This window comes from Leptonychotes weddellii, chromosome 11 (genome assembly GCF_054177405.1).
Source record: "Leptonychotes weddellii isolate Sample4059 chromosome 11, ASM5417740v2, whole genome shotgun sequence".
NCBI lineage: Eukaryota > Metazoa > Chordata > Mammalia > Carnivora > Phocidae > Leptonychotes > Leptonychotes weddellii.
Window position 1 is genome coordinate 21,285,242 of NC_138379.1, and position 20,155 is coordinate 21,305,396.

The following is a 20,155-nucleotide window of genomic DNA, read 5'->3' on the forward strand; positions in this document are numbered from 1 at the left end:
CCTTAGGTCATTAAACCTCTTAAATCTTTGCTTCTTGATCTGTAAAATGGAGATTATAATGTCTAGCTAATCAGGTTGAGTTAGGAATTAAGGAGCTATCAAAGATTCTATTTCACTGGCCACAGAATTAAACAGAAGCCCTTCAACAAAGCGTAGTCATCAACTAAATCACTGGGTTGAATGGACATTCTCTACAGCTACAGATGGCTTTTGTCCTTTGGCTAAAAGCAGTCAGGAAAGATGTGATTCTCAAATTTTGCCTTTTATATACACACATAAGCATCTACATACAGACCTGAGGTAGACTGAGAGTTGTACTCTGTAACTCTAGCCTTAAGTTATCAAAGAAAACATCTTTTTCCTTGAGCAGACCTGAGTTTTATTTAATAGCTGAATGAGAGGTTGAACTGACAGGAAAGGGGGAAGAAGGGAGACAGGAGAGGAGGCCCTTAAATAAAAGTCTGGGTGGTTTTTATCACTATTATCACAGTAAAGTTTTATATCTAAGCACCAGGCTCCTAAATTAAATGTCAAATACAATCCTGCACTGGCAACATGAAGTGTGGCTGCTTTGGGGGAGTCCTGACAGCTCCCCTCCCCTCTCCATGTTGGTCATGTAATAAGCCCTTCAAGCTTTGGCAGAGAGTATATTATCAAGTTTCCTGTCAGTGCAGACAGGAGCTGGAGCAGGGGGAGAAGGACATCACAACGTGTTAATTTTATTAAGCCATTTAAAGCTCAATCCCTTTGCTTTCTAACAATGCTCCAGCCCACCAGGCAGCTCAGAAACCATGCATACCCTAATTTCAAAATGCCTAGAGCTTATTTATACAGTACTTCAATTAAGAGCTCTGGTGCCCAAGAGAAAGAGGATGACCAAAGGGTAAAGCTGCAGGAGAAGCAGGAAGGGGAAGTAGGAAGAGAACAAGAATCTCAGTGGTGTTTAAAGTGAGGACATATCTCCTAATGTGGCTCTTAAATGTGACACTTAATTTCTTTTGTGACCCTTAATTTATTTTTCTTTTAATTTGGCACCAGGCAGTTTTGCTAACTAGAGAATTTGCTCCATAACAATAAGCATAATTGCTTCTATGCATTGATTTCTTGTTTCTATTGGGAATATATGGACACACAGCTGTAAACTCCCAAGGCAGATATATTTGCCTCAACTTGAATGGGCAATGGAGCTACAGTGAACTAACCCCAGGCAAGGCAGCCACGCAAGGCCCAGAGTCAGCCAGCCAGCCAGCCAGCCAGCCAAACCAAGGGGCTCCAACTGTGGGGATTTAACTCAATTTATCTGAATGCTATTATCACTCAAAAGAGGTAGCAGTGGTCCTTTAAAGTGTCACTAATCCCAGGAAGTGTTAATTGATCTAAGTATAGAATCTAGTTAGTTGTAAACACGTGGCTTCTTTTTCTAGCAAGGATCCGAAGGCCTCCTGAACTATGGGTGTGGGATTGCTGCCCCCATGGACCCCTGGCCTTCTGCTGGAAGAGGGGGTGGATCTCAGGACTAGGAAAAGGCTAGCAGCCGCCACCCTGAACAGGATGCTGTACTAAGCACTTTAAATGGATTATCTCATTTAATCTTCCTAACGACCCTATGAAGTATATACGATTATCCCCTCTTTCACAGCTGAAAAAAATGAAAAACCTGAGACATGACGATATGAAGCACAGGATCTGCCTGAGGTCGAACTGGTGGTCAACACTGGAGGTAATGTGACCAGGTGCGGTCTGATCCAGAGCCCACGCGGGTAATAACTGTAGACTACTGCCTCTCCCTGACAAGCTAACATCGGGTTTCTGCCCCTCATCCCTGCCTAGAAGAAAGGAGAAAGAAAGACTATTCACTGATGAATAGAATTACTGGGTCATATGGCCACTCTATGTTTAGCCTTCTGCGGAACTTTAAGTGAAGGGCTAACAAAAGTGATTCAGAAGGAAATCTCTCACCCTCTCAGCAGCTTTATTGAGATAGAATTCCCATATCATACAATTCACCCATTTAAAGTGGTCTTTAGTATATTCAGAGCTGTGCGATCACCCCACAATCAATTTGAACATTTTATTTTCATCACACCAAAAAGAAACTCCACGGCCCTTAGCAATCACCCCCACCCCATTTCTCCACCTCCCTCAGCCCCAGGAAACAAGTCTATTCCTAGCTGTAGAAATCTGCCCTACTCTGGACATGTCACACAAATGGAATCACTCAGTATGAGGTCTTCTGGGAATGGCCTCTTCCACTGAGCACCACTTTCGAGGGTTAGCCTTATTGCAGCATGTATCCACACCGCACTTCCTTCCTGCCAAATAGTGTCCTGCTGTGTGGATAGACCAGATTTTACTTACCCGGTCATCTGCTGGGTTGCTTCCACAGTCTGGGTGGTATGAATAATGCTGCTATGAACACTGGGGTGCAGTTTTTGTGTGGATATGTTTTCATTTCTCTTGTGTATGTACCCAAAAATGGAATTGCTGGGTCATATGGCAACTCTATGTTTAACCTTCTGAGGAACTGCCAGCCTGTTTTCCAAAGTGACTGTACCACTTCCAATTTTTCCACATCCTTGAAAAATGGAAAACTTCTCTTTATTGAGAGAACTACAGAACTGTAGTCCTAAAAACCATCAACCTGCTCCAGCTCTGCTATTACTGCCTGGGTGACCTCGGGCAGGAACGCTTGGCCTCCTGGCACCTCAGTTTCCTCTGCTGTAAAGCGGGGGATTGCAGATGGCCTCAGACTTCCCACTGAGCCCTACATGTATTCACTTAGTCCCATCCTGTGAGACACCCTGACTAGCAGGGGGGGATGCTTCAAAAGGACCGCTTGGGGCTGACTGCATGACTGTGTGTCTGACTTTGCATTAACTAAATTTCTGAATAATCTTAGACTGTTACTGGCATGTCTGGGGAAAACAAACTTCAGAGTGTGCTTATGCTATTAGGAAGAAGACAGAAATGCCATATTGGGTAAAACTTCCATTTGGCAATAATGGCAGACTGGCCTTCAGGATTTTAGTTTTCCAAGCTGCAGTTCAAAGACTGAAGTGGATTCAAATGATAAAAATGTTTATAAGGGATGATGTCAGGTGGAAAAAGCAGGATACAAACTATGTATGCATGTCTATACACACAAAAACATATACAGTTATCTAATTGTATATATACTTACACACAGAATAATAGTTATCTCTATTTGAAAGGCAAAGCACCATGATATTAACCAGTTTTCTCACAGGTGTGTCTTAAAGTGTGATGTATTGATCATGTGCATTAGAATCGTCCAGGCTGTATATTAAAAAAGCAGTCTCAGAACCACCAAATTAGATATTCTGGGTGAGGCTCAAGAATCTGCATTTAAAAAAAGAGGTACTCATGTGGATGGACTAGAGGTATTATGCTAAGCTAAATAAGTCAGAGAAAGACAATTATCATATGATCTCACTCATATGTGGAATTTAAGAAACAAAACAGAGGATCATACGGGAAGGGAGGGAAAAATAAAATAAGACGAAATCAGAGAGGGAGATAAACGACAAGAGACTCTTAACTATAGGAAACCAACTGAGGGTGGCTGGAGGGGAGGTGGATGGGGGGATGGGGTAACTGGGTGATGGGCATTAAGGAGGGCACGTGACGTAATGAGCACTGGGTGCTATATACAACTGATGGATCACTGAATTCTACCTCTTAAACATTAATACACCATATATTAATCAATTGAATTTAAATAAGATTAAATTAAATTGAAAAAAGAGGTACTCAAAGTTTACAAACGACTGCAGGGAGATTTTTTTTCTTCTATATATTGGTCTGTTTTTTCCACAATTTTCTAGACAGCATGTAACACTTTTATAATTGGGGGATGGGTAAAAGGGGAAGTTGTTTCATTTTGTTTTGATAAAGGCAGGGGTATGGTGAAGGAGGGCAAAGAGCTTGTTTCTCCTCTTTCTACCACCCAAGTGTTGACAGAGGATGAAAAGGGGCTGCACTTGCTCCTCGGTGGATTCCATGCCTCAGAGCCTAGCTCAGGCCTGAGACAGCACAGGTATTTTCCCATCTGGTGTCCTCCATCACTAACGGGAAACTACTGAAGCACCAGCCTCAATTCTTCATTTTTCCAGTGCTAAATGCTCTGGGCTGTCACAACTCCTCTCCATCTCCCCATACTTTCTGTTGGAAAAGGCCATTCTCCAGTCCTGGACCCTGGGGTTGTGGGCTGCCCTATCTAGTAAAGGCAGGTAGGAAGGAGAATGTAAGGGAAAAATAGTCAGTGAAGAGTCATACTGCTAATGAGGACAGCACATACTTCTATATTTACTCATCTATGGGTTCAACAATTGTGTGCAGGGGAAGAACGTGAAGTATGACACATGTGAAGTCCTAGTCCTGTCACTTACTAGCAAGCTCTTTACCCCCTCTAAACCTTGGATTGTTCCTCCATAAAAAAGGACAAGTAATATTTCTTTTATAGCGTTACTGTAATAGATAATGCATATCTATTACCATGCATATCTATTACTATTACATCATCTAGTAACTACCAGGCTAGGACTTGAGGGTACAGAGATAAAACACTATGAATGCCCTTCAAGATTACTACTTACATCTTTTTTTATGAAAAGTGTAGAAATAGGTCAATAATTCTAATAACTTTCCAACCGAAGGAACACTTTTGAATGAATCAACTTGATAACTGAAGCAGCTCAATTCTCTGCTTCAGTTGGCTGCATAAACACTGCCCCAGTGAATGCTTCTGTGTTGGGACAAGGCAAGGACCAGCATGAAGCCTGGCTTGACCCTGGTAAATAACAGGACACTAACAACAAGAATTCAAGTAGGTTTTGCTTATATCCATTACTCTTTGTACATGCAAAACCTATCATTTCTTTAATGAGTCTTTTTTTTAAATTTTTTTTTTTTTAAGATTTTCTTAAGATTTTACTTATTTTATTTGAGAGAAAGAGAGAACACAAGCAGGGGGAGGGGCAGAGGGAGAGGCCAACTCCCCACTGAGTGGAAAGCCTGACATGGGGCTTGATCCCAGGACCCCGGATCATGATCTGAGCCAAAGGTAGACGCTTAACCAACTGAGCCACTCAGGAGCCCGGAACCTATCATTTTAACAAGAGTCTGATTAGCACAGGAGAGTGAAGAACTGGGCCATGTTCCATGTCAAGGATATCAGCTACTAAAATGGACTGTAAAGTTCTCTTGCAATTATAAAATGCCATGTAAATGCTAAATAAAAATAAAACAATTCTCAGATCTATTTAATTTCATGTTGCTAGACAATTCTCTGGTTTTAAACTTCAGTAAGAACACCTTCAGACATTGAATATAGAAAAAAAAACCTGGTATGTTTTAGGCAGTGTTAGTATGGCTAGGTCCCATGTTTAATCCCACTTCAATCTGAGAGAATAATGTGAGCCACTTGGCTTGAGTTTAAGGCACTTTTCTTGAGAATAACTTCTTGTAAGATTACTATGATTTCGTGATACACAGCTGTGTTTCTGTTTGTTTCAAGCACACCAGCCATAGGAACAAGGAACAGCGCATGTTAGATGGAAAGAAAAGCAATCAATACTAACAGAGAGAGTGGCTGTTATGAACTGCATAGTAAGACGTTAGTTGGATTGAGTTTAGCATGTTATGTTTCTGGTTCAGTGCTTTCTGAGAGGCTGGGCAGTGGGAAGGAAGAGAAAGGACTCAACGTGTTTTCTGAGCTTCAGTTTCCACTGGGTATACTATGAAAGATAACTGCACAGTCACTTCACAGGAGAGTTTTAAAGAACTCAGAATACCTTCAATTTCTTAAAAATCCAGGTATGGACACGGACATGCACATGCCTGATTAACTACATCTTTTAATTTCCCTAAAGTCTATCATAAATATAAGAAATCTACAGACAAAAATCCTGCTTTGTGCAATAAATGTTTCTGAAAAGTATGACTGAAAAAAATATGTTTGCAAACTGGATCATATCAAACACACTGGGATGGCTTACTATTTAAAAGACTACTTTGAATTAAACAAAGATTGTTTGTTATTAAAAATACTCTCTCCATTATATACAAAGTTCTAGATCCCTGGAAATATGCATCCTTTAAAACAGGGCTCACCATAGCAACCTGCATGCACACAACTTTTTTTTTTTAATTATGTTATGTTAATCACCATACATTACATCATTAGTTTTTGCTGTGGTGTTCCATGATTGTTTGCATGTAACACGCAGTGCTCCATTCAATACGTGCCCTCTTTAATACCCATCACCAGGCTAACCCATCCCCCCACCCCCTCCCCTCTAGAACCCTCAGTTTGTTTCTCAGAGTCCATAGTTTCTCATGGTTCGTCTCCCCCTCTGACCTCCCCCCCCTTCATTTTTCCCTTCCTACTATCTTCTCTCTCTCTCTTTTTTTAACTTATAATGTATTATTTGTTTCAGAGGTACAGGTCTGTGATTCATCAGTCTTACACAATTCACAGCGCTCACCATAGCACTTACCCTCCCCAATGTCTATCACCCAGCCACCCCATCCCTCCCATCCCCCACCACTCCAGCAACCCTCAGTTTGTTTCCTAAAATTACGAATTCCTCGTGGGGCGCCTGGGTGGCTCAGTCGTTAAGCGTCTGCCTTCGGCTCAGGTCATGATTCCAGGTCCTGGGATCGAGCCCGCATCGGGCTCCCTGCTCGGCGGGAAGCCTGCTTCTCCCTCTCTCACTCCCCCTGCTATGTTCCCTCTCTCGCTGTGTCTCTGTCAAATAAAATCTTTTAAAAAAAAAAGAATTCCTCGTATCAGTGAGATCACATGATACATGTCTTTCTCTGACTGACTTATTTCATTTAGCATAATACCCTCTAGTTCCATCCACGTCATTGCAAATGGCAAGATTTCGGGGGTTTTGATGGCTGCATAATATTCGTGTGTGTGTGTGTGTGTGTACACACACACCACATCTTTTTTATCCATTCATCTGTTGATGGACATCTGGGTTCTTTCCATAGTTTGGCTATTGTGGACATGGCTGCTATAAACATTGGGGTGCACATACCCCTTCAGATCACTACATTTGTATCTTTGGGGTAAAACCCAGTAGTGCATGCACACAACTTAATCTGGTTCTGTGCCTTATTTCCCAACCACCACTGGCTCTGATTCCTGTCCTCAGGCTCACCCCTAGTGGCTGGGATTTGGTGTCTCCTGTTGTTCCTCTGGTTTTGGAACTCAACCCACTCCTGTCCCATGGCATGAGTCTTGATCCTTGTAAATCCTGACCAGAACTCCTCTCACTCTTTGGGCCCTGCTGCTTCTCTGCTGGATATGGCACTTTACAGGAATCCTGTCCTCTCAAGCAGCCGCAGGCCACCTCCCTTTCCTCTCCCCTGCTCCTCTGCTACCTCTGCTCAATTTGTTGGTTTTCTAAGCCTGGATTTTTATGGATCTCACTTTTTTTGAAGTTGAAATCACTTAGACTTATTTACAAGGGTTCTTCTGGCCATTTGCTGAAAGGAATGAAAAAAAAAAAAATCAAAACAAGAGAGAAGGAAAGTCACCAGGGTCAGCATAGCCTCTAGTCACCCCAGACCCACTGAATCAGCAACTGTGGGGGTGCGCCCAGCACTCTGTAAGTTCTCCAGGTGATTTTTATGAACATTAAACGTTAAGAACAACTGGTCTGGAAGAAAAAAGGCATGTGACAAATATTTTGGACAAAATGAGGCTTCTCATTAAGAAGAAAAATTAAGTCTACATTATTGACACAGAAGAATGTCCAAAATATTCTGTGTAATAAAAACCATAGGTGCAGTATAATTCTTGTAAAAAATCTTAGAGGTATATTTCCACAGGGAAAAATGTCTAGAAGGTTACACACCAAATTGTTAATAGTGGTTAGCTTGGGGAAAATTTGACTTTTTCTTTATGAATATCTGTATTTTTTAATCTATAAGCATATATTATTTTATAATTTAAAAAAATGGTTAATCTAGTCATCTTCCACTCCTCTCTGACAAAACTCAGAGGTAAAAATTAACTCAGTCCCCAGTAGATTTCAGTGTCTGGACTAATGAAGCTTTGTGATGCTTTACGGAATTCTAGAGGAAGTGAGGCAGTGATAGCGCTCAGTGCTCCATGACTCAAATCAGTGCTTCTATGAAAAGCTCCTGTGCCAGGAAATGACAGGTCATAAAGCCTGAGAGATTCTGCCCTTCTTAAATAGGCCAACTTAAAAAAGGGATGGTAGAGTTCTGAGGGAATGCAGAACAGACTAAAAACTTCTCTTGGAAGACAACTATTTGTTGCAAAAACTATGTATATAGTGTCCCATTTTCCACCCTCCCCCCACCTGTTTGTGATCTGGCAGTCATTCTGCAATGACTTGGACCTTCTTCAAGCTGGCTCCAGGTATACACAGTATATGCATATGGCAGACCAGAACGGGGTCTGAAAATAAAGGAGATTGGTGGAAATAATTCAGGACAAGATAAAGAGAAGATAAAAGAGGTGAGTGTGTATGCACATATCCAAGATCAAGTCTGGTCCTAAGAAATATCCTTTAGCTCATGATGCACCATGGGAAAATCCTGAGACTTCTACAAGCTGCTCTCATGGGACCACTCAATTTTTTCACCTCTGGCAAGTTTCCTATTAGAGGCACTCTATGCATTCATAAAGGACCCCAAAGCACTTTACCTGTATTATCATCATGCACAGAAGCCACTCAGTGTAATCTGTATACATCCTCTTGCTCTTCACTGCCTAAGCATGTGGGTGTGGCAGAAACAGAAAATACAGTTGTCTCCTTCAGGATAGCTGTTGCCCCAGAAACCAGAAAAACTCGGTAAAAAAAAAAAAAGCTTTCAGTAATTCTTAATAATTAATTAGTTCATCTTCACTAAAGGAAAACTACTTATACCAAGGGTCTTTCTACTTTGAGCTAAGAAAATTGATAAAGGTTTACACCAACTTTTTTCTATCAAGATACCCTCTATCTCTGGAGTCCTAACTACACCAGAAGGCAAGAGATATTAACAATGTCCAATACTTTCTTTTTTTTTTTTTTTAAAGATTTTATTTATTTTTTAGAGAGTGAGCAAGAGAGAAACAGCATGAGAGGGGAGAGGGTCAGAGGGAGAAGCAGGCTCCCCGCTGAGCCAGGAGCCCGATATGGGACTCGACCCCAGGACCCTGGGATCATGACCTGAGCCGAAGGCAGACGCTTAACCATCTGAGCCACCGAGGCGCCCATGTCCAATACTTTCAATGCTGTATGAAGAGAAAGTTATTTAGTAGATTGGAGACTGCAGCCACCTTCTGAAAAGCCTGTCACTGTCTGTGGCTCCGCCTCGATAGTGTTTCAGATTAGAAAATCGGGGCACAACAGGATTAGATGGTAGAAAGGAGAGGAACCCCAGTGCTTGGTCTGCAACGTGACATAAAAGAAACAGCACAGGTACTGGAGTCAATTTGAATCCCAGCTCTAAATTATACTAGATTCAAAAAATAAATAAATAAATTATACTAGATTCAGGGCAAATGGCCCCACCTCTTTAAGCCTTAGTGTCCTTATCAATAAAATGGGAATAATAAGCTACTCTACCAGGTTGTTACAAAAATCACAAGTATGCAAGAGCAAAGGGAAAAAAAGAAGTTAGTGTTTAATGGGCAGAAAGTTTCAGTTTGGAATAACTGAAGAAGTTCTGGAGATGGATGGTGATGGTAATGATGGTTGGACAACAATGGGAATACTGAATGCCACTGAACTATACACTTAAAAATGGTTAAAGTGGTAAATTTCATTATGTATATTTTACCACAATTTTTAAAAAAGATATGTAATGCTCCTAGCACAGTGTTCTGGCTCTCTCAGTGGGTACTCAAGAAATGCTAGTCTTTTCCCCATATAAAGAAATTTAAATTAAAAGAAAGGGAGTGGGGATACAAAAAGTCAAACAAAATTGTGCTCCTTTCCCTACTGGATTATAAAAGGCTTTGACTCTCAGGCAGAGCCAGCTGGGACCAATATCCAGTAGTGCCACAGGAAGTCTCTGGGTAGGAGAAGGGAGGCTGTGTTAGTCAGATTCCCTCCGGCATGCTCAGATCCCAGTCCACCCCCACCTCACTATGGAGTCTCCCAGAATATCAATCTTATAGCTCCCAACATATTGCAAAGAAAGCTGGGAAGCTGAAACCATTTCCCAGACCACACTCCAGGTCATGAGGACAAAAGCATTCACCGTGGCTGCTGGTTGCTATAAGTGGGAGAAAGACAAGACACTAGTGCTGAACACCAACTGGATGGGTCTGGAGCCTGTTCCAGTCCCCAGCATTAAGATGATCAGTACCTTGGATGCCTCTAAGTTTAATGGACACAGAGGACAGTAGTCTCAAAGGCCTGTTAAAGGAAGATTAAAAATGCACTTGTCTGCAGTTCAGGGAAAACAATTAATGATTACATGTTGTAAGTCATAAAACATAGAAGGGAAAAAACAGATGACTTATCTCTAGGCATATTAAAACACTGCTTCGGATAGGCAGGCTTAATTAGATCTCAATGCGATGTTCAGATAGATGATCATTAACATCCCTCGAACTCAGCTCAGGGAGAATGAAATACAATACCCAATCAATTCCAAAACAATACTTACTTTAGGATCTGAGCTCTTGAACTTCAACCTTTCCACCAACTCTATCATAGCCGCCTTCAGTCCACCTGAGTCTTTGCTCTAAAAGAAAGAAAAGTCAGGGATCATTAGACAGCGTTTTGTTGCTCTCTCAAACACAAACAGCATTTCATGGAACAATGAAATGGAAAGCAATTTTTTCTTCTTATTAGCCAAGAGAACTAAATGACTAAGGAAAGCTCCACTGCCCCTCTTCCTCTCTCTATTGGACAAAGAGGGTCATGACATAAATTGCCCAGTGACCTGAGAGAACTACTGGAATGAAAATTAAATGCAATTTGTACAGGCTGACTCACTGCTTCATCTTAGGGTTCAACTGTGCCAGTGTTCACTGAGGGCTGAGGCTCTGAAAAGAGATTTTGATCTAGGAGGTCTACTTTATGACCTAGTGATTTTTATCTTGAACTTCTACATACCAGATACAGAAGTATGCAGTATTAAATATTCTTATAGAAATAAAAACAAAGAAAATGCCCTAAGATTTAATTGGAAATGGTATTACAGTGTACTGGTTGAGTACAGGTTTTTGAGGCAGACATACAAGGTTTCAAGTTTGGGGTCTGTCATTAACGAGTGGACTAACCTCAGGTAAATTACTGACTTTCTCAAAACCTCCTGCCCCTTCTTAAAATGTGGATAATAAACAGGGTTATTTTGAGGTTTAACTAGAACAGTGTCAAGGTATTGCCCAGTATGTGGCACACAGTAAGTGCTCAACAAATGTCTCCTATTATTACTACCGCATTATAACGATTTATTTTTTTAAGATATTATTTATTTATTTGACAGAGAGAGAGAGAGAGGCAGACGCTTAATCGACTGAGCCACCCAAGTGCCCCTGCATTATAACGAGTTAGAGTAGCACAGTCCAAGAGAAATGTTAAGCCACAAATGCAAGCCACATATGTAATTTTAAGTTTTCTAGTAGCCACAAAAATAAAGTGAAATTAATTTCTAACAGATTTTACTTAACTTAGTATATCCAAAATATTATCACTGCAACATGTGATTTCAACATGAGATATTAGATACATTTTTTCATACTAAGTCTTTGAAATCAGTCCAATTCAATTTAGACAAACCACATTTCAAGTCCTCCAAAGTTATATATAGCTAGTAACTACTGTACCGGTCAACAGAGATTTAGAGAATAGACTCTAGAGCCACACAGCCTGGATTCAAGTCCCAACTCTACCAACTAGCTGTGTGACCTTAGGCAAGTCACTTAGCGTCTCTATGCTTCTATTTCTTTATCTGTAATATGAAGCTAATAACTACTTATTTCACAGCGTTATAGTAAGATTAAATGAACTAATATATGCTAAGGTGCTCAGAAAAGGGCCTGGAACATGGTAAATGCAATAGATTCATGAGACATTTCTATTATTGTTTGTCTGCCTCACAATATTTTAAACTCCTTTTTTTTTTTAATTTTATCTACCTATTTGACAGAGAGAGACACAACAAGAGAGGGAACACAAGCAGGGGGAGTGGGAGAGGGAGAAGCAGGCTTCCTGCTGAGCAGGGAGCCCAATACGGGGCTCGATCCCAGGACCCTGGGGATCATGACCTGAGACAAAGGCAGATGCTTAACGACTGAGCCACCCAGGCGCCCCACGTTTTAAATTCCTTAAGGGTAAGAACTACAACTTCTATCTCTGTAGCTGTGCCCAGCATCAAGAATGATTTGAAAAAGTCTGCTGAACAAATGAATGAACGAACATGCAATCTTAAGACATGAATGACCTAACTATAATACATGTGCATAGCACACTCCAAAATCACATAAATTAGTTTATTTTCTTATCTCAACTCCGGTGTAGGATCAGGTAGGATCATCACCTGCATCTCACCAGTGATGAAAGGAAGCATGAAGAAGTAAAATGACTGACATTTTTTATGGGGGAAGGGATAATCAAGAGGTAAAATATAAACAAACACTACAAATATCTGTTACTCAAAATTGGTCTCAGAATCAGTAATATTTTCCAAATTTTCAGAACCAATTCCAATTCCTCTAAAACAGGAAATTCTTACTAAGACCCCTTTATGTAGATTAAAATAGACTAACGGCTCAGTCTTGTTTTCCCTCTAACTCCTTTTCTCTCCCAAGTCTATCCAGCAAAAGCCTGGTGTAACATGATTAGATGGGGAGCTTTAGATATGCTCTCCAAACATAGTGTAGTTGACATTCCCATTCTAGTTGGGGTTCTAAATTTTAATAAATTGTAGTTTTAAAATGATGGTTTACAACTCTCCAAATTTCATCACCAATTTAAATCTTTAATCTCTGTGATCTCTCAGCAGACAGCTGGGAAAAAGAATCTGGAGGTCACATACCAGAGAGTGGGTGAGACCTGAAGGACCTAAAAAAGGGTTAAGTTGCCAGACACAATCCTGCTTTTATGAGATGATCAGACAATAAAGCCTGTCTGGTGATATCATTTCTGTAACCTGCTTCTCATTGGCTGAACAAGCAGGTCACTTGTCCCTGGAAAGCTCTCTTCCCCCACATCCCAGCTGCCAGCGCCCATTTTAAGTTCTTCAGCAAAAGCCCTGATATATTATGACTTCCCCCCTGGCTCTAGAGAACAGAAAGGAATGCACCAAAACTGTGCCTTAAAACATTCAGAAAAGACACAGAACGACGAAGGTATCCCTCAGAAGCAGACGACACTTTTGCAGGCAGATGTGCCTTGTGTGGAGAGATAAGGGAACCCTTAGCCTTCTTTCATAAAAATACAGTGTGTCAGCAGAATCCTCCCTCCTTTCACCAAGCATCAGCAGCACTGCCTACCCAGGGGAGAGACAGAGGAAGATGCACTGATATTCTCCCTTCAGGAAATTCACCCATTCCAACCCCCACCTCCATTTTGAGAATTATTCTCAGAGATTAACTGGGGTCTACATTGAGTCAGCGATACCCAGTTTCTAAATGGGTGGTGAAGAAAACATTCCTCAATGGCTTTTTTTTCTACCCATAAAATAAGCAGATGGTCAGAAAGGAGAGGATCCACTGGGCAGACCTGCCTCCAACAGCTGCAGGGCTGGAGCAAAAGTATAAGTGGATGACGCTGGCCCCAGATTCACCTCCTTTCTTTCCCCACACACTTTCTGTACCTCAAAAAGCCTTGTACAGTATACAGATGTTCGAGCTAGTACACCCAAGCTGTGGGTGTACTAAGCAGTCACCTTTGTCACACCTGGGACCCAGTAATGCACACATCAGGGGTAGAGTCTAATGGCTTGATCCATCTTTGGGAGGACAGACTCAGAAAGAGGCTCTGCAGGCCTCAAAAGCAGGTTCACGACATTTTGTCATGTAATTCTTGGGTCCTGGGTACTTGAAGAGTAGTCGAGAAGGGTATGGGCATAGGCCCTCTAAAGGAAGGGCCCTCTAAAGCATGCAGCATAGGGTAGGGGCACAGGGTTATCTAGGTCTAAGGTGGTATCTGAGTTTGAGTGTCCCCAGAGCAAAGGGTGGTTATCATGTTTTAGTGAATTATCTGTTTGCAAAGGGCAGTCTTCAGTCAAAAGGTAACCAGGATCGGAAATTATACCCTCATACTTCCCTTTTGTGGTGGAATAGAACAATTGCCTCTGAAAACTGTGTTCTAATTGAGAGGTGGACCACGACAGTAAGAAAGGGCAGGCTAATTCTAACCTCATAGACATTTGGTTCCATAAGTGTCCTGATTCTACTGTGTCAGCCCTTGCGGCCAGCACTATGGGTGGTGAAGTCAGAGTCTCCTGATACCGTTCCTCTCCACCTCCATCCCACCTCACACGTTCCAAGAACACAGGAGTTCAATGTGAACATACCTTGATTACACACCTCTTTCCTGCCCTGAAAGAGTGTAGAATAAAAAGAAACAAGTGGTATGTTGTGACACCCACCTCTGAGAGTTTGATTAATCTGTGAAGATGTAGCATGCTTCACAAAAGCCAACTCCTGGGGATGAGTCATAACAAAGCCAAAGAAAGGACAAATGCCTTACACTTGAAGTTATTCTTTATTCTCCAAAGCACTTTTATATGCTCTTTCACTGGCATTTCCCAATAAACCTATAAACTAGTGTATTCACAATTTATAGCTAAGAAATGGCTCGCGGAAATCAAATGAGGAACCTAAAAATCACAGGGCTCATACACTCTGTCACTGGCATTTCACAATTACACAATAACTAAGAGGTGGTGTATTCTCACTTTACAATGGTCAAAAATGGTTCTGTGGAAGTCAAACAATGCCCCTCAAATCACAAAGCTAGTCAGTCAGCAGCAAAACCAGGATCAGAACAATCCAAATGAAAAAGATTTACAATATATACAGCAGAAGAGGTTGGTGTCAACAATACATAAGAAAATACAAAAGGGATTCTTATAAATAAGAAAAAGTCAAATAAGCCCAAAAGAAATCCAAACAAAGGATATGATATAATAGAAATGCAAAATGGCTAACATACATACTAAAAGAAAAGATGCACAAACTTACTAGCAATTAAGATATTTCTTATCCATCATATTGAAAAAAAAGTTCTGAAAAAAAAAAGTTCTGATCTGATATCAAGTGATGAGGGGCTTTGGAGAAACTAGGGACTTCCATATGTTGCTGATACAAAATGATGAAGCTACTTTGAAATCACATACCTTGCCAGTCCATTTCTCTCTCTATTCCCTTAAGAAAATCTAGCTCATGTGTCAAGGAGGCATGCACAGAAATATTTATGGTAGCACTGTTTGTAGCACTGAACAAACTGCAAACATTCTAAACATCTATCAACAGTGGGTGGCTAAATAAGCTCTGGAATTAACAAAGTGTGGAATATAATATAGCAAATAAAAAGAATGAAGTAGATCTGTTATGTGCCTGGATACAAGGCAAAACATACTGAATTTTTTTTAAACTTGCGAAAGGATACATACTATAAATAACATTTATAAAACAAAACAAAAAAAAACTGTTACTCTCCATGGGTGCTATATATGTATGTAAAACACCTGAAAGAAATGATTGGAGGGACTGGTACTGCAGACAGTAGTAGGAAGAGTCTTAGACTTAGCTAAAGGTAGTCCTAATGTCTAAGATTTAGAATACATAAAGGTAGGAGTGAGCAAGGGAGGACAGACCTACGGCTTCTTCAGTGCTTCTCTACGTGAGTTTGCTTAAATACTGTTCCCTTTACACTGCAAACATATAAACCGGCAGGTACAAGAGAGAGTTCTTTACCTGTTTATGTACAGATTTCAGGGTGTTTAAAACCCCTAAAACTGTGTACAAAATTTGGAATGTACATGTACTTTTCTAGGGAAAGGGACATTAGCTTTCCTCAGAGTACCAAAAAAGTTTAACTTTCCGTGTTAAGACAATTGCACACAGAAAAAAGACCCAGGTTCTATTCCTACTTCTGCCACTACCTACGTGAGCCTGGAAAAGTCATTTTATATCTTTGGATTTCTATTTCTCAATCTGTGAAGGAAGAAAATGGACCAAATCAGAATCTACAAATTTGTAGCCTGCAGCCTACAGAACTTTTTTTTTTTTTTTTTTTTGGACTTTTAGAGTGTTATCCCACACAGCATACTTGGAATTTTAAATTAGTTGCCAGCATTTAAAAATCAGGAGATATGACCTAGCAATAAAGATTTCTAGCTTCTTTTGAAAATCTGAAAGATCTGTTTGTACTGGGCTCTCATTCCCACATGGCAGCAACTGGCTGAAGCTAAGCAGCAGCTATCCGCTTTACACCAGGCAAGCTCCAGTTTGCCATGGTTACCCTGGTTTGCCTCCCGATTTACGTTACCTTTCTGGTCCCTACAGACATCTGAAGTTGCTATCCCTGGAAGTAACACTCTGAAGGTTTTCTACCTCTAAGGGTCCTTGTATTTGAACACCAAAAACCTGGGATGTCTCTCTTTAAAGGGGTTGAGAACACCTCATAAACACATGTTCATCCATTTACCCCCAAAACAAAAAAAGTAATATAGCTCATTTTAATGTAAACGTCCTTTGAAAATGTGAGGAGCAGAAACAAGGGTCGAATATGGTAGGTGAAAGCGGCATCAGAACAAGAAATATCTCCTGACTTTTGTCTCTTGACAAGAAGTATCTCTGTTTAATGGGAGTTAGTCTAGTCTAATGCTAATAACCAGCTGGGCACCAAAAGAACAGTAATTTATCTGTAGAACTGTAAATGTTAATCACTTAAACATCCTAAGCTGGCCCCTAAATATTGAATTCTCTTTATAAAAAATCAGAAGATGCTGAGTTCAGAAAGAATACTGACTGGCTGTTTTGGTTTTTTTCCTATCCCACTGGCCTTGTGTTGGTAACATGCTTTTAAAAAGGAAAAAAAAAAAGATCAACCCAACTTTCTATTTTTACAAAAAGTTTTTTTGGGGGGAAACAGTGGAAACAGACTAAAAGAATATACAGCAAGTCTTCCTAAGGAATCAAATCAGAAAGCAAAGGCCTTGTCAAAAGGAAATGAAACTGAATTTTTTTATCACCATGCCATGTACAAAAATTCTTTACCAATATTACTTGATTTTCCAGCTCCAAGTCTACTCCTATGTCAGGCAACTACTTTTACACAGTTGGTCAGATCCAAAATCATTTTTGGTTCTGAGAAACCCATTGCCAAGTCTTTTAAAGCTAACTCTAAAACACATGCCACCTCCAACTACTCTTCACCATCTGTACTACTCCTCAGGCCAAGCAAGAGCACTGTTCTCCTTCTTGCTACCCTACTGTCCATCTCCACACAGACACCAGAGTCAAAGTCTAAGAACCTAAGTCACTCACTCACTCCCTTGCTTGAATAGTCTATGGCTACTCAGAAGAAAATCCAAAGTCCTCATCACGACCTACTTGGTAATCTGATCTCAACTACTACTCCCTCATCCCTTACCCTTACTCAGTTATTCTCCAGCCATCCTTTTTATTCCCCAGCAAGCTTCCTTCACCTCAGAGCCTCTTCACATGCTATTCCCTCCACTTGGGCCACTATGCCCCCAGATCTTCCCATCACTGGCTCAAAGTCTACCCAAGTCACTACCTCAAACAACTCCTTCTCACGTCCTTAAATAGCCTCCCTCTTATTCCCCCATCCCAGTCACTCTCCTCCTCCTTCCCCTAGTTTGTTATCCCTAGTATTTACCCTATCATCATTTGAAATATAATTTACTGCTGAACTTCCTTATGTCTGTTTTGCTCATACCATATAAGCTCCATGAGAACAGGAACTTAGGACTACTTACTGTTAAATTCCCTACTGTTCCAAACACTCTACCTGATTGAATGAATAGATCAAAGGAAAAAATCATCATGCTACTAACTTCAACCACTATATAAAAATATCTTAATAAATACTTTACCTCAAAGAACTGTGGTAAAAATTAGATGAGATAACATGTAGGAAGCTTAGAGGAGTGCCTGGGTGGCTCAGCCGTTAAGCGTCTGCCTTTGGCTCAGGTCATGAACCCAGTGTCCTGCGATCGAGCCCCACGTCTCATTCCCACATGGCAGCAATTGGCTGAAGCTAAGCAGCAGCTATCCGCTTTACACCAGGCAAGCTCTCTCCAGTTTGCCATGGTTACCCTGGTTTGCCTCCCGATTTACGTTACCTTTCTGGTCCCTACAGACATCTGAAGTTGCTATCCCTGGAAGCAACTCCCTGCTTGGCAGGAAGCCTGCTTCTCCCTCTCCCACTCCCCTTGCTTGTGTTCCCTCTCTCTGTCAAATAAATAAAATTTAAAAAAAAAAACAAAAACATGTAGGAAGCTTATAGTACAGAACCTGGTACATACTAAGTTCTCAATAAGTTTTAGTTATCATTGTTGTTATTATTAATTGAATGACAACATACTGAAGCACTACTAAGTACCAAGTACTGAGATAGAGAAGAGATGAACAGAAAAAAATGACAAAACAATCTGTTATTAATCAAAATACTTTGTAAAATATCTAGGAAGAAAACTTCAGGTAGAAGAGAAAACGGTTTTAGAATATTCAGAAAGTATTAAATACTTTCATACAGAAGGTAAACATCAGAAAACTGTGTTGGTACAACTTTAAAGTTTAGATGTAAGTGGAAATAATTAAAATGGGGGAGTAGAGGCAACATGGGGTGGTGGAAAGAACATGTACTTTGGCATCAGACCTGGGTTCAAACCCTAGTCCTTCTACTTACTAGCTAGGTGACCTTCCGCAAAGTTCAACCTCTTTCAGTATCAGTTTCCTCATGTAAAATGAGAATCATAGTAACATAGCTTATTGTGGGAGTTGTACTGAGATCAACTGAAACAATGAATGAAAAGCACCTGACCTAAAACCACTCAATAACTATTACTACTATATTCTCATCTCTGGAAAGAGCCTCAAAATTCAACAGCAGAGTTTCTAGACTGTCTCAGTTTTATAACCTCAGCTGAAGACCAGTATTTTCATTCTTCACGCACGTGAAGTCAGAGTCTACCACTCACAGCTTACACCCCACCAGGGTTTACACGGACCCAAAGGGCAGAGAGAACAGAAGGGTGCCTATAATATCTCTCCCATGACTGCCTACTGGAAAAAAAATGGAAGCTATTTCCTAACCAGAAAATAATGTATTGCCCCTGCCTCCCCTCTGCTTCTATAAAAATTTCCCACAGTTCAGAATGTAAAACAGAATTTAAAGAGGACAACCAGCAAGACTTGTGAACCTAAAATTAGACCTACCGGCTGTGTTTTGGTTAGCTAGTGCATAAGGCACCAGCAGGACACTGAAACATACAGGAGCCTCTTCTCCAAGACAAGTTTTTCTTCAGCATATCTACCCACCAGAATAAAGCAGGCAGAAGGAGCAGAAGGAGAGGGGGCTGAACACTTTTCACCCAAAGAAACTTGGTGTCCAGAACTTCTACTGCTGCCAGACTAACTGGTTTGGAACTGAACTCAGAATAGAACCTTAGATGGCTTTAAAATGGTAATAAGAATGAGCCACCAATGGCTGAGGGCTTACTATCTTCCAGGCACTACGCTAAGCTCTTTAGAAGTATGATCTTTGTTCCTCACTATAACCCAACAAGAAGAAGCAATTATTATGCTGATGTTACCAAGACTCAGAGAGGCTGAGTGAATTATCCCACATGACACAGCTAATAAATACTCAAATCCATAGATTGCAAAGCCAACTAATGCAAGACTGCTTGGTCCTTCATTTCATTCTCCCATTTTTCCTTAGTAACAGACCCCAGCTTTTAGCTGGACACACTGTAGCCTGAAGAAAAAACTGTTTCCTAGACTCCCTTGCAACTAGAAAAGGCCACAGGACTGAATTCTAGCCAATGAAACATAAGCAGCAATGTGTGCAACTTCTGGAGGGTTTCCTTAAAATGGAGGGGTGTGTCCTTCTTCGCTTTCCTATGCCTGCTATCCTGGAACTTGGATGTGCTGGCTCAACTCCAGCAGTCAACT

General features: G+C 40.8%; 1 protein-coding gene across 4 annotated transcripts in view; it reads right to left on the bottom strand.

The window, feature by feature from the left end:
* The window catches only part of TRIM44 (tripartite motif containing 44), a 110,043-nt gene that overhangs the window by 77,940 nt on the left and 11,948 nt on the right, over window positions 1–20,155 (bottom strand). For 2 of the 4 annotated variants that reach the window (XM_081798308.1, XM_081798309.1), the window contains exons 2-3: window positions 10,663–10,740; window positions 8,708–8,773 (exon numbers count right to left, since the gene is read on the bottom strand). In XM_081798308.1, coding sequence (XP_081654434.1) covers window positions 8,708–8,773; window positions 10,663–10,740 — 144 coding nt within the window. The remainder of the gene's footprint in view (window positions 1–8,707; window positions 8,774–10,662; window positions 10,741–20,155) is intronic. The other 2 variants (XM_081798310.1, XM_081798312.1) reach the window with 1 other exon arrangement.